Raw genomic sequence first — 17,683 nt, 5'->3', positions numbered from 1 at the left:
ACATTCATTACTAAGAAATTTATGTACTTCCAAATCCGTCTTATTCTAGTCCACTAAAAAAAAAAGAAAAAACTGTCTTATTTACCATTTCATGATTCTCATTCGTCTATTTAGATTTTACAATTCATTGGCACTCCAATTATAGTTTTCTTATCAGTATTCTAGGTACAAGTTCAGATTTTTAAATGCTAGTAATGTTAATGACATATTAATGATTTTTCTTTGCACCAAAAAAACCATATTAATGATTTTTCTAATTGCTAATTTTATGTTTTTGTATTTAACCCCCCTAATCATCCTTCTCAATTTAGGTTTTGAATCTATGTTACAAATCTTACTGTCTTCATTATTCTATGTGAGTCCCTATATCAATAAAATTGTGTGTCTATAATCGAACAAATTAATTATAGACGGTGAAGGACCAAAGTGATGGAATTAGTAGAATGCAAGGTCACTATTTAATCAAAAACTTGTCTAGAATATGATGAAGGTAAGTTGTCGTCGTATGATATGTCATCACTGCCTTGAAAATGATATTTGGCTTCGGCTAAGAGTTTTAAGCATTAGGATATTATCTTCCCTAGAATAACAAAACTACCCTTGCACACATACACTTAATCACTAAAGTATTACGGGTTAGTGCAATCTTTTGCTCAAGGGGAAGAGAGAAAAATCGATGAAAAGATGGCAAGAACTTTAGAAGAAATACTAGTCTAAATCAGCCCATATAGTGTTTGCTTATTGTAGTATGTGCACCATACAGCCCAGATACGGGCCCATGAAGGGTTTATAGCTTTATAAAGTATATGGGCTGCTTAGCATGTGGGGCTTCAGGTAGCTAAAGCAAAAATTAAAGCTTAATGGTAAAACTCAGATATATTGGAGTGTATATCAGCGCATAGCACCTATTGACAAACGAAGTGTATAGGAGGGTAGAAGCGTAATTTACCATGCATTAGAAAACTTGAATATTCCACTTAACTGTGCTAGTGGTACATTTAATACTCCGAAAATGTACTACTGAAATCACATTGGTACATTTTGTACTTTGAATTGTATCACTAGAAAACCAGTGTCATCCTATATACTTTCTAAGCACATAGTTGCTATGCGCTAATACTTATTCGATAGATTGATTTACAGAGTATCATTTAAGCGTTTGACATTAATGGAAATTTGGTAAAACAATATGTTGCATGTCATACCATTTCAAACAAAACCAACCAGAAAATAAGCATTTCTCTAGGTAGGCAATAAAAAAAAATTCAAGCTTAATGCATTCTTGTCTATCGATATGCTTTTCTACTGCTATGATACTAGAATTCTCTATATTTCATCTATATGACATCACATACTAATGTTTAAGGAAACTTTTTAAAACATAACAACACATTCACCATCCAACTACACTAGTACTCTCTCTATTTCATCTATGATACTAACTTTTGTCTGTGATGTGTTGTATTGTATTATTTGTATCAATTTATTTATTTATTTATTTATTTTTATCTTCTTCTTTTGCCATGTGGTTATTTAGTGTTAAGTTCTTAATAACTTTTTGATAAAAAGAAACATAATCATAACTTCCCACGACACTATTAAAATTATTAGGAAACAAACAAAGTGATTTAATAGAAAATAAAGATAGATCACACTTTAAATAGGGTAATTGTAAAAGAGATCAACATGGCAACGTTGTATATATGTGGAGGTTGTGAATGAATGTGATGGTGCCAAGTAGAAGTTGCCACCTCCATTAAATTTGGTTTATGCGTTATGACTATCTTCAAATTATTAGATTATGTAATATATATTGTTGTGGGTGCAAATAAACTATAAAATTAGATGACGTTACTGCCATTCATTCATAAGATTAATATTAGATAGATTCTCTTCTTCAAACTTTACTTTAGGATGAGGACCCTTCCCTTTTGTTTTGTTTTGTTTTGCCCATTATCCAATCATCTTTTGCCACGCAACTCAATTTGTAGATTCTAGATTAGGTCCCCCAACCCATATCTATCGCATCATTTTTATCTAATAAGGACTCAGGAGATTTATTATTATGGTATGAATGTCTCTTCACTTGCGTTTCTTTGTTACTTAGCTTGTTTGCTCCTCAACTTTGTATATCAATCCAAATAAGTATATTTTATGACTATAATACAACTATACAAGCATGATACCGTATTGCTCGTCTTGTTCGAAGTGAGTAATTCAATCATTACAATGAGAATGCGACCTTGAGAATGCTATTAAACTCCAATTTATTTGGCAATTTTGTTATTCACTATATTTTAAATTATAAAGATGCTTTTTCTTGATCACCTAAAACTATATTTTTAATATGCGGATCAAAAAGCAAAACACCAACCAAAATATGAGTAGTTTTCGTTTTGAAAACAAAAATAAAAATAGTTTTTGAAAAGATTAGAGTTGCTCTAGATCAATTTGAACATTGACAAAACTTGTAATAATCACTTTTGCATCCCTATCCGTTTCAAGCTTATATCTATCGTTGAGTTTGTTTACAAAAATTATATACACGATGGTGCAAAGTGAACAAAAGGATATTTTGTACTTATTTTATATTTTTTGTTCATTTTAAAATCTTAAAATAAGAAGAAGAAGAAAAATCAAAGGAGTAAAAATCTATCCTTGGATGCACTATTCTATGTACACCCGAATATATTCTCGACTACTCCACAGATTGATTACTTAACTTCGTCATATTATTTATGACTTTAAGAGATGTATGTCAACTTTTTTTAATTGATGGGAGATATTTGTCAGCTTTGATTAAATATATACATTAACTACTAATCATATACCAAGTATTATATGCCTACTACGGAATATTTCAAAGAAAAAGAATAAAAGTAGAACAACATATGGCTTGCTTCGCAAAAAAGTAGAATAACATATGGCTGACTTCATAAATCGGGTTGAATTTTCCTCGAACACGTACCATAACATTCAGCTTTCAAAAGTAGAACACTTCAATCATCAATTAAAGAAAAAGTGGCAAATTTTTTTTACTTTTTTTTTACTAACAATAAAATTTAAAGTACAGTTCTTCTAATCTTAAAAGGTACAGTTTTATCAAAATAAGTTTGAATTACTCGTGTTAAACTAGTATTTGGACTTGAACAATGCCCCGGGTCATTACATAGGGATATTTGTCAACTAAATTTATAAAGTATTTAGTACATTTAATTTATTCCTCAAATTCATTATTAATATTGTTATTCATTACAAAATATATATATATATATATATATATTTTGTTTTCAAAAGATCGAGAACATAAAAGTATGACATTTTAGTGTTGAAATTGCAAGTTAAATCGTATATAATTAGTATAGATCTAGATTTTACAAAGTATTTAATACAATAGTACTTGTCTAAATTTGTAAAATTAGTATTCTATTTTAGGATAGTTTTAGAAATGTAACCATAGAAAAGGAGATGCCTAAAATAGAATATGCAACCATAGAATAGTGACGAAGGTAAAATACTCTACATACACTCTGTAGAAAATCCGTTCACGTTCTTCGAGCAAAGTACAGGTACTCAAAGGCGCAAAGGCTTACATATGGACATGTGACCCAATTTTTTTTCATTTGTTGAAACGACGCCTTGCCTAAACCATACAATGCTAACATCAAGCTATATCTTAATAAATTAGTGTCAAATAATACGACATCAGTATCACCTTTATTCCAAGCAAACTTGGTCTAGTAGATGGGATCGAACCCCACTAGAGGCTTTTTGGCCTGGGGAGGGTTATTCTCTTACCCGTCTCCGATCCCCCATCCCGAAGGGCGAGTGGACCTGTGTGATATTCTAACTTGGCGGGGGCATTTTTCCACCCAAAAAAAAAATCAATTTAACCTTTTCTTTTGCCTAAATTGAGCCTGGAATTAATCTAGGATATAAGTTCTAAATATTAACATTGTTCTAAATATTCTTAATGTGTACGCAGTTTAATGAAGGTAATAAGAGAACTCTAAAAATTTGATACCACTCTTTAAGTTCTTTTTATATTGTATTATGTATAATAGAGATTATTTGTTTTAGTGAGTCATGAAATATAATTTAAATTTTTATTTGACATTTGAAACATATATATTTGAGGTTCATAAATCATAAATAGACAATACGAAGTACAAATGTATTAATCATTGATGTCAATCGATTAAATTTTGCCAAGATTCACATCCAATATGCGCATATGCTCATTTTGGATAACAATAGTAAGAGTTTAGTAGATGATGGATCATTGCATTATATATATGAACTTGCTTTTTAGCCACAAGCTCTGCCTCTATCTAGGAAATCTTAGATTCGTTGATATCGAATTCTTTTATGGTAGCAAAAGTATCATGATTATAGAATCATTTATAGGTATTTCTATTATGACACGTTTCTGAGATGTTGTTTTTAATGTGTAAGTGTTTTAAGAGAATATCATGTTATACATATTGTATGACTATATTTTGAAGAAAATCTTCTATTGAAATAGAATATTCTTAGATTTTACTTGTGCTCCTTACATGATCGATGTATAAAAGCTACTCGAGCATGTAACATAATTTTCTCGTCATTTGTAGTTAAAATTATACTCTCAAAAGTTGGAATTCGATCCTTTGAGTATAATTTTACAAACTTTTGGTATATATAATTGTAACGAAGCAAGAAACAATGAAAAGAAAAGTCGGACTCATAAAATCTATCCCACCCATCATAACAACCACCAAAAAAAATAAAAAAGAAATTGAAAAAGCAGGTGGAAATGGAAAAAGGCGGAAGAGCTGATCTCAATAATTGTGGAAAAGAAAAGGGCAAAATACGTAGAGTCAACGCACTCGTATACCCGTAAATGTAAAAAAATACAGTATAGAGATCGTAGTTGTTAAATTAGAAAGGATAAAATAAGGCCGACGCGTGGACAGGAAGATTGACGTGGGAGGTACGCCATCTGAAAATATGCGTGAAATCCCAAAAATACCCTGATGGCTTGTCAAAAAAAGCGGTGATAAAGTAGGTTACGGAAGTGCAGAATTGGGAATAACAAAAAGACACGTGGAACCCGCGTGAACCCAGATGACCGCCTCTCCTGTTTTTCCACCGTAATAATTCCTTCATGGGAGCATCATTCATATAAAAATAAACCCAAATACCCTACTTGTAATTTTATTCAGATTTCCTTATTCTTTACACAAATCTGCTGTTACACAGAGCCAGCCAATTTTATTAATTATATCTTTGATTCCTTCATTCATCGATTGATTGATTTATTCCCACCAAAAATTTATTAAAATTAATAAAGAAGCGTGATTTAGGGTTTTGTATTTTGCAATTCTAGGGTTTGTCTTCTTGAAATCGGATTATTACTATTCATGGTATAGAACAAGATGGGTGCTGAAGCTGAAGTTGTTTGTCCTCAAATTGTTCCTAATCTCGACGCCGTTCTCGCCTGTTCTCAACTTGTAAGTTTCTTTTTCTGTAGATCGTAACTTTTCTGCCTCAATTCTACCCTGAATTTTGATTGTTTTCATGGGTTAGCTTTTTTTCTTTAATTAGATAGAATTTCTGCATAATTCTCTTGTTTCTCCCTGTATTCCAATTCGTTACTTTTATCAACTAGTATTGATTGTTTACTTTTAGATGTGAGAAAATACTGAGGCAATTGGATTCTCTCAAACGAAAGGTTAATTTGATCTTACGCGTTTTTGAAACTTGATCACAATTCTATGCTTTTTGTCCTTCCTCCCCCAATTCTGGTGTTGGTTCAAGATTTGCAAACCCTTGTTAGATGAAGCTCGGAGGTTTATAGGACTTTAAATTTGTAACTCTTTACAGAATATGAATAAAATTACTTATTTCACACAATTGAATCATAAAACTTGTCCTGCTCAAATTAAAATTGGCTGCTCATAAGGTAGTATATGAATTGGAAGGTAGCAAGATTAGGTAATAACGAGTGAATCTTGTGAGGCATGTATGCTATATATTGATATAAGTATAAATTTGAGGATACTTACGGACTATATGATTATCTCCTGGCACCGGTTGTTCATCTGGAATACCCTTTGTCATGTAAATCAGGCTATGGTGTTGAGAACTCAACATTCTTGTCTAGACTCTGGAGCGAATCCAGATCTGACGGTAACTCGCACATGCCAATTCAATTTTAGTTTGGTGTTTCTTTTCTTGTTAACAAGTTTTAGTAGTAATTTAAGTGTAGTTTTGAAGAATTATATCACTTTGGAACCAATAAAACTCCAATTGTGCTTTTCCAGTTTTATACATTATCATCTTTTCATCAGCCTACCGAGTATTTGTGACTTTGTGATGATTTTTATCACTGTGTTTTGTACGTTTAATCACGGTCATAGTTGCTGTTGTGACTGTATCATGTCTTTTTTTCTGTTTATATCACAGTTCAAACTTATGCTGGAGGTGTAGGAGTTGTTGGAGTTATTATGTTACTTTATAATGGATACTGATTAATTTTTTTAATTTTTAGGATAAAAAGACCCCGGAAGCAGTGGCAGACGGTTCTCTTTCTTCTACCATGCAGCAGTTTGTACCAATTATCCGCTCTGGAAGCTTTACTGACATTGGGCCACGGAGATTCATGGAAGATGAACATATAAGGATTGATGATCTTTGTATGCATTTGGGTTCAATGTTTACATGTCCCAAGCCTAGTGCTTTTTATGGGGTTTTTGATGGTCATGGAGGACCTGAAGCAGCAGCTTATGTCCGCAATAATGTGAATAGATTCTTTTTTGAAGATGTCAATTTCCCCGAAGCCTCTGAATTGAATGACATATTTCTTCAAGGAGTGGAGAATTGCCTTCGCCAAGCCTTTCTTCTGGCAGATCTAGCCCTTTCTGATGATTGCAGCATCAGTACTTCTTCAGGAACAACTGCTCTTACAGCTTTGATATTGGGAAGGTAAGTTAAATGTAAAGTGCTAGCTCTTCCTGGAGTTTTCTCCTTTTTGTTTCTCTGCATTTTTAGTTGGTGTCATGCCTCCTCTGTTACTTGATATTGTTGCTAGCATTTCAAGTACCATTGTGTTTTACTTGATGAAACTATGTTGCTCCCTTTGATGAAGTATACACTTTAAGTGACTAGCTAGTTTAGCATGACTTTTTATTTTTTTAATGAAATGGGGATTGTTTATGAGCTTATTATTCTGTATGAGGCGGCTTTTTCTCTGTCTTTACAGTCTTCCGTAATAAGTATCTGACCATTCATCTTTGTGCTTGCTTTCTTTCAGGCTCTTGCTGGTTGCAAATGCTGGTGATTGTCGAGCTGTCCTTTGTCGGAAAGGAGAAGCCATTGATATGTCTCAAGACCACAGACCTACATATCCATCAGAGAAGAGGAGAGTTGAAGAATTAGGGGGTTACATAGACGATGGATATCTGAATGGAGTTTTATCAGTGACTAGAGCTCTGGGGGACTGGGACATGAAACTTCCCAAGGGTTCAGCCTCACCCCTCATTGCCGATCCTGAACTAAGACAAATTATTTTGACCGAAGATGACGAGTTCCTCATAATTGGATGTGATGGAATTTGGGATGTATTGTCAAGCCAACAAGCAGTCAGCATTGTGCGTCGCGGATTAAGGCGGCATGATGACCCAGAACTATGTGCTAAGGAGCTGGTCAGAGAGGCCTTGAGGCTCCACACCTTTGACAATCTCACTGTCATAGTTGTGTGCTTTTCTTCTTCCGATCACCAGAGAGAACAATCAGGGTCCAGGCCTCGGAGATTCCGGTGCAGCCTCTCAGCAGAGGCCTTGTCTACTCTGAATAGCTTGCTGGAGACCAATGACAGTCACTGATTCATTTTTAAGAGTGTAAATAACATCTGTTAGAAGTCGGTGTGCTCAATGTACTGTGCGTGATTGATGGAGATGTTCCATGTTACTGTTTTAAGCTGCTTCAGTAGGACTTGTTAGAAAAAGCGGCTTGCAGTTTTGTTAGGGGTTCTTATTTTGATGGTAGATTATTTAACTGTTGTGTATCGGGCTATTGTTGGCAGGACAGGTTGATGTGAATATAATTGAAGGGATTGAAGGTGTTTGGAGGTGTATAAACAATGCTCTATTCTTTAGTATTCAGTGATTACATTTGTGTTTTTAATTCATTTTTGTTCTCATTGTTCATCGTCTATCATCCAGCTCATATCCCCTTTAAAGTGTTTTAACAGCTTTGACTCTCGGGTTAGAGGAGATTAATAGTTAGAACTTTAAAGTAGTGCATTGTAATACGAGTGGTTATTATGTACACCTCTGATTCCGTAGGCTGCAATTAGGCAACTCCTTTGTTTTACTTCCCAATATCATGAATATATCTCTTGTGAGGACTGTATTGTAGAGGAAATACGGAGTATATAAATAAGTGGTAAATGTTGTCATAGATTACTTGATCCTATGGTCCCCTTATCTCTCTCACTCTACTTTCTCTTCCCCGCGGTCCTCTCACTCAAACAGTCCACTCCTGCCACCACTCAGGCACTCACCCACACCAACAACCCAACAAGCACCGGCCACACTGCATTGAGAAGGGGAGAGAAGAGATAAAAGGAGGGGCAAATGTGTAAAACGCCATGGCAATATCAAGTAATCCATGACTGTTTTACGCTATTCAAATTATTGCCATAGAACCAGAACAGCAAAATGAATCATCCAAGACAAATAGAATAATGTGGACAAAATAATGCAGGCATAGGTTTTGCGTTCCAACTTACGAGTAGATACAAACAGATTACACAATTCCACCCATCCAGATGCAGTAAAATCAAAGTGCATACCAAATACCTGTTTTATTATATAGGTATATCAAGTCTATCAACCAAGGGTTCAATTACCAATTACACATGTACACCAGGGTTTTGGTTCTTGTTGGTTACAAATACAATTCCTGAAGAATCTCTTTACGATATACGTGCTTTATCAATTACACATTTACACACCAGGGTTTTGGTTCTTGATTTTGGACTTCAAAATGTGAGCTGCCTGCAAGTAAATTGGTGAAATAAATAAGCAAGAGTGATTACAATTTGTACCATGATATTCCTATCAAAAAGATGACTTATACTATACAATTAGTTTTTGTAGATCAGTGACTCACACAGGATCAGTTGGTTGACTCTATTTGACTGTTTTTCGCAAAATTTGTAAACCTTTCCAAACCTCGTAGAAGCAGGCTTTCAAGAAAAGGTTGAAGTGCCTGCCAAGTATAAACAACCAGGTGACATTAATGCCCAAGAATGTCCTCCTTAAAGTAAGCTAAGGAAAAGGCAGACATTATAATCCAACAGCAATGAGATATATAAAACACCTATTGAAAGGAGAGATGCTTACTGATGCTACGGGTGATAGAAGTTGAGGAACTTCGTAAGACACAGTCAGCTGTGAAAGAAAAAAAATTTAGGAGAGTCAGTTAGTTTAACTCAACATTATACCTTTTTTTTGGTGTGTAGTAAGGAAGTCAGCAGTAATCAATCTAAAACCTCACTAGAAGACACACAAATAAATCTAATCTTAGATAATGAGAAATTGGTAACTGCCAATGAATGAGCTTCTTCCCAGTTCCCACTAGCAACAGCAGTTCTGCTGCTGTGCCAAACTTGGTATTCAGCTAATATGCATATAGTATTATGAACCAAATGTCCACAGGACTGAAGCATATGAAGAGCTCTTTACAGTAGAGGTTTATGAGGAATACTGGGGAGAAGGGGTCCTTACTTCTATAAGACAGGATGAAGGACCTCTTGGGTAAAATCGAACGGCACCACTGCAATGGAAGAATTATTTCATCAACAATCCATCCGAATACTCACGATATAATTTGGAACTATATAGGACTAGACAGCAGCTTAATTAATTAAGATGCATGCCAATATCAGAATTTACAAGAATTACACATGGATGAAGCGAGCATCTGATTTGAGCATTCCTGTTGCATAAAAATCTCACCTGTTTGGAAGACCTTCCAGAGATCTCCAATGAATTTTTTGATTTGGAATGGGCTGCAGATTTCGAGCAAGCCAAGAGAATTCAATATCACGACCAAATGCTTTATATCTGAGCGTCCATCTTGATTGGTCAGGCTTATCTTCCAACACCTGCTTAAACCTCAAATATTATTTTTGACCTAATAAAACGCCCTTAGACCATGTTCATTAAGTGGGTTCACCAACAAGCTTGGCGCTTTAATCTGGACCAGGCCACTAACAATACCGCAATACTGTAAAATGACAGATGTACTAACTACTACTCTAAAGCATTACAGAATTGAAGAAAGTAAGCAACCTTCACAGATGAAATGAAAGGCATCCACTTAGGAATGTCTTCACGATTAAGGTAGCAGTTATACGCAACAGATGCAGGCACATCAACCTCCTTCTTCACCCTGCATTTCGTTGTCATATTCAATTTAGGATCTTTGGGGATTTTCTTAATTTTATTGAGAAATTCAATGATTCAAAGAAAGAGAGAGAGACAAACGTGCAATCTTGTAATTCCATGACAGGTCGGAAAGGGCGTTTGGAGACAAATCCATTAGGGATTTTGAACAGGAGTTGCGTGCCTGCTTTTGATTTCAAACTAACTTTGCTGCTCATATAACAATCAACCTTCGAATTTGAATTTGATGCTGCCCTCATCAACAAATTAAGCTGGGGACCTGAAATGGAGCTTGGATTTGAAGGTGCTACTATGGATGTTGAAAACATTCTGCTTTTCCAATCCACACCACAAGGACGACGATCTACTGGCTCCTATCGCTCCCTGTCACTTGCCTGTTATTTTTTCCTTTTTCCTTTTCTTTCTTCTTCTTTTTTTTTTTTTTTTTTTTTTGGAGGGGGGTCTACTACATTTCGGATTTCCATGGTTCTACTAAAAATGGGAGAGACGTAAAACGTAAGTGGTGAAAATTCAAACTTAACAAGAGATGGGAAATTAACATCAATTTAAAATACAGCTCCCTCTGTTTCATAATGATGTTCTTACTTTAACTAAATTTGTTTCACAAAAATATTTTAAATAGGAACATCATTGTGGGACGAAGAGAGTATATCCCATCCCATCAACCTTGATAATTCAAACCATTTATTTTTTACTTAGTACTTGTAATAGACTCACTCTCGTAGATTTAGACATGTAGTGCGTGAAATCAAGAGATACATGCAATTAATAAACAAAGATGATGTTGGTTTTAACTTCCTTTTGATGATCGTACCATGTGGTTTATTCTCTCATCTTGAAGAAAGTGCTCAACAAATTAGTACGAATTGTTTGTGAGCACAAATATCAAATTGTTCAACTAATCGTGTTTTTCATTGATTTTGGGTTAGTATGATCAGTTGTTCATCCGAAACCATTTTTGGTGATTGAATATGTTATACTAACATTCTTTATTTAATTCAATACCATTGCTATAAATTAAATCTAGTCGGATGATAGATAAACGGAGTACAAACAAGGCTATGATTTGTGTAGTGCGGATAATTTAATTGCACACCTATTAGTAATATACAAAGGTACAAATTAAAGTACTAGTTATTACAATGTACAAAGAACGTTAGTGAATGAGAACCAAAAACAATAATTTACTCCATATGTTTTGACTTTTAGCCTAGCTTGATCATGGATTAATGTAATCCCAAATTTCAAAAGACACTGCCCACGTAATAAGCAAACAAGCACATACCAACAAATATCGTACCAATATACCATACTTGATAGAACAACGACAAAATGTGTATTATATTGAATGGCCTGGTGACATTAAACTAATTAATAATTCATGTTTCTGCCATCATGGATTTATTTAGATGGCAGAAACATGAATTATAACTTAGGAGGAGGAGCAGGATTGTGACTACTTACGGTGAACCCGCCATCTACCACCAAGTTATGGCCGTTGATAAAGGCGGATTCATCGGAAGCAAAGAATAGAGCAGTCTCAGCAACGTGCCTTGCCTTCAAGACAATTCCCTTTAAGCTAGTTATTGCTGCACAACTTTGCTCAAGTTGACTTGGTTCCATGTTGTATGCATTGCAAGCCAAGGGAGTTGCTACTCCAAAAGGAGATATGCAATTCACACGGATCCCATGTGCACCCAGCTCACTGCTTGCCGCTTTTACCAATCCCACCACCGCGTGCTTTGAGGCCGTGTACGTGCTAGGCCCTACGCCGGCTACGGAGGCCGATACACTAGCCGTGCATATAATGGATCCACGGATCTTTCGGCTGACCATGGCCCGGCCCACATGCTTGATGGTGGCAGCCACCCCCCGGACGTTGATGGCAAGGGTGTTGTCTAAATCGGCCAAATCCAAGTCAAGGATGGTGGATAATGGGCCAATGACACCGGCGTTGCTGAAGAGGATGTCAAGGGTGCCATGTTTTTGTAAGGTGTAAGTAACAGCTTCTTCAACTTGTTTCTCTTCTCTAACATCACAGTGGTAGTAACTGGCTTTGTCTAAGCCTATGGATGCTACCACTTGTTGCCCTATTTCATCTTGGACGTCAGCAACCACTACCAACGCCCCATTTTCTGCGAATAGTTTTGCCGCCTCCTCGCCTATACCACTCGCTGCTCCGGTGATCAAAACAACCTTGCCTTCCAATCTAATAACAGAACATAACAATAAGTACTTAATTATAAGCTAATTAACTACGTACCACCAAATTTAAAGGATATATATAGATAGATGTTAATACAATATAGTACTAGATGCACCAACATGTAAGCAAACATACCTTGGCTTAGACATATTGATTGTATGACTTGATTTCTCCGATGAGATTTCCCCTGTATCACAAATTAATGTTTACAGAAGATCGGATCTATTTTTGCTTGCTTATATTTTTATATACAAACTATATATACTGTATTATATTTGTCAATCTAGGTTGCCCAATACTTCTAATTTATTTTTTACAAAAATTTTGTCCAGCTGCTTAATTTGTGCTGCATTGGTAGGGTGATTATTACTTCGTATTATTTTATTTTACAAGTCAGTAGATTCATTTGTCTTCTTCTTTTCTCTCTTATTGTTGATAATAATTGAGTTCTTGTATATGGAGTAATTACTCCGAATTAAATAGTGTTGTTGTTTTCAAGTGAAGTCGGTTTCAAGTTAACTCCGGGTTGTCTTCAAATCGAATTCGGATAAAAAAAATCTCGAGTTCAACTAGTTCGAAAATAGTTCAGTTTCAGGTAAACCTTTCGGGTCGGGTAAGTTTTTAACATCCCTAATTTTTTCCAAGCAAGATTGCTACTATATATATATTTTAATTATTTTAATAATAATCAATGTTATTACGATATGATAATTGTAATGGTTTATTTAATTAGGCTTAAAAAGTCAGCTTCAAGAACAATATGTATGTGCACATACAATAAACTTTATTATATCCCTATGTAAGTTGAAGCCATTGCCCAAAACAAAAAAAATTTCCTGTAATGAAAATCACTCTGCTGTGATGAAAAAATCATCTCAACATGCCATTAAATATAATACTCTTAAAAAGGAGGGGGGAATGAACTAATGAAGTATGTAAATAAGAGAAAATTATATTTGTATAAATCACTGATTTTGAATCCTAATTCTTTTAAAAAAAAATATATATATATTCAATTATTGTCGGCATAAATTGTTGCACATGGGCTTGTAATACGTTGCACACTTGCACCTAACTAACGTAGAGCATTTCTATATAATTGTTGAATAGGTCACAAGACTCACAACTTATCACGTGTCACGTGGTACCATGAACTCCGCAGTACACTACTACTCCGTGTTATCTTACCACCTTGCTTCCAACACTACATTATACTACTCCGTAGTCCGTATACGAATATCGTTGAATCGTTCTCAATCTTGAATATTTATCACCAAAAGTGTTGGGAGATTAGGTATGGCCTAAAGCTGGTTGGGCTGAAGTTATAGGTCCAAGAAATGTGGTCCAATCCAACATAATCTTTAGCAAAAGATGGGCAATAGTCCAGTAGATAGTTGATGAAAAAGGAGGGAAGTTGGAAGGGGTTGAAGGTGCGTCAGCAGTGGGGGGGTGGGTTAGCAGCAGAAACAAAAAGTAGGTGGCAAGAAAAGATAGTAAACACGTTGGAGAAATATCAAACACTTGGAGTATCGGTCAGTCTAAACACCCATTCATACTCTCTACTTAATTTATGAATCAATGCTTATATTATGCAAGTACTAAATTATAAGGACTGGTAAATTTCAAGTCCTAAATTATCACTTTTATAATTTAATTAATGACCAAAGCAGATAACATGATAAAATTGGGAATTGAAAAGTGAAAAAGGTGGGTGGGTGATGGAAGTGGTGCATTGGTACAGCGTCGTTTCAGTGGTTATTGTAGTAACTGCAGCATTTGGCTCCGTTTATGTGCTGTGGAGGAGGAAGCACTACACACAACCTGAAATTGGAATCAAGAGGAGGTGGTTGTATGATGGTCTTCTACTCAATAATAATCCTAGTAGTCAACATTATTGGACCAGCTGCTGGAGTGGATTTCATCCTGCTTACCTTCTTGTCTTTCGGCTGCTCTCTTTATTTTCCCTAGCTTTCTTCTTAGCATGGGATATCCATCACTGGGGTCCTTCCATCTTTATCTATTACACCGAGTATGTTTTACTTCTTTATTTGCTCTTTTCTCGATCCAATTCATATACCCAGGCCACTATGTTAGTATCTAACTCTAATGCTTGATTTGCAGGTGGACTTACTCTTTGACTATGATGTACTTTGCGGTATGTAAATTGATTTACTAATTTCTGCTGACAGATTCAATCATAAATTCTACTGATACTGAACAATAACAGATAGGGAGTGTTATATCTGCTCATGGTTGCTGGTTATTACATAAACATAACAAGAATGACAGCCCTTGCTTAGAAGAGTCTCCAGGAAGAGGAGCACTTGATTTTGAAGATATTCCAACAGCAACAACAACATTAACATTGGATTCGAATCATGGAAAACAGCACTGCTATTACCCATCACAAACCCCTGGATTTTGGGGATATTTTATGCAAATTACTTACCAGGTTGATATACCTCTATTATAAATTTGAAAACAGTATACAGTACAGTAATCCATATTTAATCATACCATTTCAATTCAAGTAAATTTGCAGATAAGTGGAGGTGCTGTTATTTTGACTGACATTATATTTTGGTGTATTATTGCCCCTGCGTCTTCAAATACACGCCTTGGCTTGACCCTGGTCAGTCCTTACATTTTACTTGATTCAATTCCTCAAGCTTCTCGTTTAAATGATTGAATATGTACTTGTATATATATGGTGTTTCACTGTTATATATGTTCTACTTGATTAATTGTACAGCTGATGGGATGCATCCATACTGTGAATGTGGCCTTTTTGCTTCTCGACACTTGCATTAATCGCCTTGTGAGTTCTATTGCTTAATCAATTCAATGATCGATCTGCTGACATACATGGACTATGTTTCTGTTTGTAACTTGATGAATTGGTTGCTAAAATTGAGTGCAATAAACAGACATTTCCTTGGTTCCGGCTTGCTTATTTTGTGCTGTGGAGCTCAGCATATGTCATCTTTCAATGGCTCATCCACCTCTGTGGTTTCACTTGGTCAGCACTCGATTCCTTATTAGCTTCACTCATTCATTTCCCACCGCAGCCCATCTATCTTATCTACAGTATTTATTATAGAGTAGTAATCAACATAACTTGGTTGTTGTCATTTCTTGAGCTTGATTACATACATTTCAGGTGGCCATATCCTTTTCTAAAGCTGTCAACACCTCTGGCTCCTCTCTGGTAAGGGATAGCTAGTGTAAATGTATCACTCTTGTATATTCTTTATTATCTTAGCATAAATTGATATGATGCACTATGAGTACAACATTATTGCCTTGCATCCTGTAATATCTTTTGATCAAACCATGGCTTTATGTATATTGCAGGTATCTGGTCCTAGCTGTATGTCACGTTGTTTGTTACGGGCTGTATGCATTAATCGTGCGAGGGAAGGATTTGCTCTTCTCCAAATTATTTCCACATTCATACATTAGATCATAGTATTAATTCAGCTACCCTTCTATTGTTCTTCAAGAGATTTGGAGGGTTATATACTTATATGTACTCTACTTTCTACTTATATTCGGAATTAAAGATGAGATTGATCGATTCTCATATTTAGCTACAAGTTGAAGTATTATTTTCAGTATTGAACTGTATCACTGATTCTCTATATCTCAATTAAATGAAATGTTTTCAGACATGGAGGAATGAGAAAATCTGTTTTTTAAATAAAAAATTTCGCCATTCCAAATAGAGCAGGCAAGTAGGCATGTCACTTGTGTGAAACGAATAATACAAGCAAGAATGTTAAATTAGCTATTGATTACATCCTCCAATGATACAATAATAAGATTAAGCAGCTAAATCAGTTAGCCAATCAGCTATAACAGATTAATATGGCTGGTCATGCAATTACATTTTCTGCTTTGACTATTTGACTAGTAGCGTGTAAAGAACTAAGCAGTAATCAGTAAGTGTAATTCATTTGTTATTAGGAAAGTTAATAGAACTATTTTTACGGGAGCCCATTAACTTGCGACTGCCGCAAGGAAGGGTCTGTAGCATTCTTTATATTCTTGATTGTAAAAAAAAAAAAAACCAAACAAAACAATCTGAAAGTAAAAAATATAACTGCCAGGATTTTTTAGGTAGGTGTAGTGGTATACTGGTATTTAATAATGTTTTTGGTAGCACGTTAGAGCATGTTTATTGTGTTGTCATAGTGAAATTATGTAGTACTCCGGAAAAAAACATGGTGACATATAAAGTGTGCTATTGAGTGCGGTGGTTGGATAGTGTACTTACTTCCCTCACCCCTTAATTGATTTATCATCGCTCACTCAACACTCCCTAACTAAACCTATTTGGGGGTATACAGGAATACCAGTTTGGACTAGTAGATATATAGCTCACGAAAGTTTTTTGATTTTTTTTTTTTTTAACTAGGATTGTCTTATACAGTAGTTAATACGAGTAGAGAATTCAAAATGCTCTTCTCAGGAAAAATATTACACAAATCCCGTGGAAGAATTGAACAATACAAACATGGATATATATACTTTATTCCTAGCAAAATTTTAGATAAGTGTAGCCTTGTAGTAGTATCCCGTACGATTTATTAATTATGTTGGGCGTATGTTAAATAATTAATGGAGTACGTATATAATTTGTTTGGGTCCAATTCAGTCATTCTAATTGGGCCGGTCAAAATGATTTAATGACAAAAGCCCAAAGCAAGGCTTAACTCTCCAAAAGCATGCTAAGTCAGCCTAACTCAGTCAGCATTGCAAGCCCATTTGACTTCAGGGCCTAATTTACCTATTTTGAGCAAAGGTATAAAAGCCTTCAACTGTCTCCTCTTACGTGGATTCAAGACAAACCTCAAGCATAAAATTCTCTTGCATAGCTTTCTTTCTCAATACACTGAACTGACTTTAGCATCGGAGGGGTCTTCTTCAGCACAACCCCCGAGGCTAATTTACGTGTGTTTGCTATGTAGGAAATCCTCGGTCCAGTCTCCACTTGGACCGAGATCAGTCTTCTCTCACCGAA

At 35.2% G+C, this 17,683-nt stretch overlaps 4 protein-coding genes across 5 annotated transcripts; 2 read left to right on the top strand and 2 right to left on the bottom strand.

Annotated features, from left to right (window-relative positions):
• The first annotated feature begins 5,128 nt into the window (after window positions 1-5,128).
• Window positions 5,129-8,170, top strand: LOC110734225 (probable protein phosphatase 2C 47). Its single transcript, XM_021914283.1, has 3 exons — window positions 5,129-5,492; window positions 6,533-6,966; window positions 7,295-8,170. Exons 1-3 carry the CDS (start codon window positions 5,418-5,420, stop codon window positions 7,863-7,865), a joined length of 1,080 nt encoding a protein of 359 aa, XP_021769975.1. The 5' UTR covers window positions 5,129-5,417; the 3' UTR covers window positions 7,866-8,170.
• A 643-nt stretch (window positions 8,171-8,813) lies between these two features.
• LOC110734226 lies at window positions 8,814-11,117 on the bottom strand. 2 transcript variants are annotated; one of them, XM_021914285.1, is made up of 7 exons: window positions 10,536-11,117; window positions 10,341-10,440; window positions 10,005-10,153; window positions 9,774-9,822; window positions 9,390-9,437; window positions 9,157-9,255; window positions 8,814-9,037 (listed from the first exon to the last, which is right to left on the bottom strand). In XM_021914285.1, the coding sequence occupies exons 1-6, from the start codon at window positions 10,760-10,762 to the stop codon at window positions 9,163-9,165; spliced, it is 666 nt and encodes a 221-aa protein (XP_021769977.1). In that variant the 5' UTR covers window positions 10,763-11,117; the 3' UTR covers window positions 8,814-9,037; window positions 9,157-9,162. The 2 variants fall into 2 exon arrangements, with proteins under 2 accessions (XP_021769977.1, XP_021769976.1); XM_021914284.1 differs by having other exon boundaries at window positions 8,814-9,041; window positions 10,536-11,112.
• A 370-nt stretch (window positions 11,118-11,487) lies between these two features.
• LOC110734114 (short-chain dehydrogenase reductase 3b-like) lies at window positions 11,488-13,038 on the bottom strand. Its single transcript, XM_021914170.1, has 2 exons — window positions 12,796-13,038; window positions 11,488-12,663 (listed from the first exon to the last, which is right to left on the bottom strand). Exons 1-2 carry the CDS (start codon window positions 12,807-12,809, stop codon window positions 11,880-11,882), a joined length of 798 nt encoding a protein of 265 aa, XP_021769862.1. The 5' UTR covers window positions 12,810-13,038; the 3' UTR covers window positions 11,488-11,879.
• Window positions 13,039-13,826: 788 nt separating this feature from the next.
• Window positions 13,827-16,330, top strand: LOC110734223. Its single transcript, XM_021914281.1, has 8 exons — window positions 13,827-14,689; window positions 14,782-14,815; window positions 14,888-15,112; window positions 15,203-15,292; window positions 15,413-15,478; window positions 15,588-15,679; window positions 15,821-15,868; window positions 16,015-16,330. Exons 1-8 carry the CDS (start codon window positions 14,379-14,381, stop codon window positions 16,127-16,129), a joined length of 981 nt encoding a protein of 326 aa, XP_021769973.1. The 5' UTR covers window positions 13,827-14,378; the 3' UTR covers window positions 16,130-16,330.
• Window positions 16,331-17,683: the final 1,353 nt, after the last annotated feature.

This window comes from Chenopodium quinoa, unplaced genomic scaffold, assembly GCF_001683475.1.
Source record: "Chenopodium quinoa cultivar QQ74 unplaced genomic scaffold, ASM168347v1, whole genome shotgun sequence".
NCBI lineage: Eukaryota > Viridiplantae > Streptophyta > Magnoliopsida > Caryophyllales > Amaranthaceae > Chenopodium > Chenopodium quinoa.
This window is presented reverse-complemented; position numbering and strand designations above follow the sequence as displayed.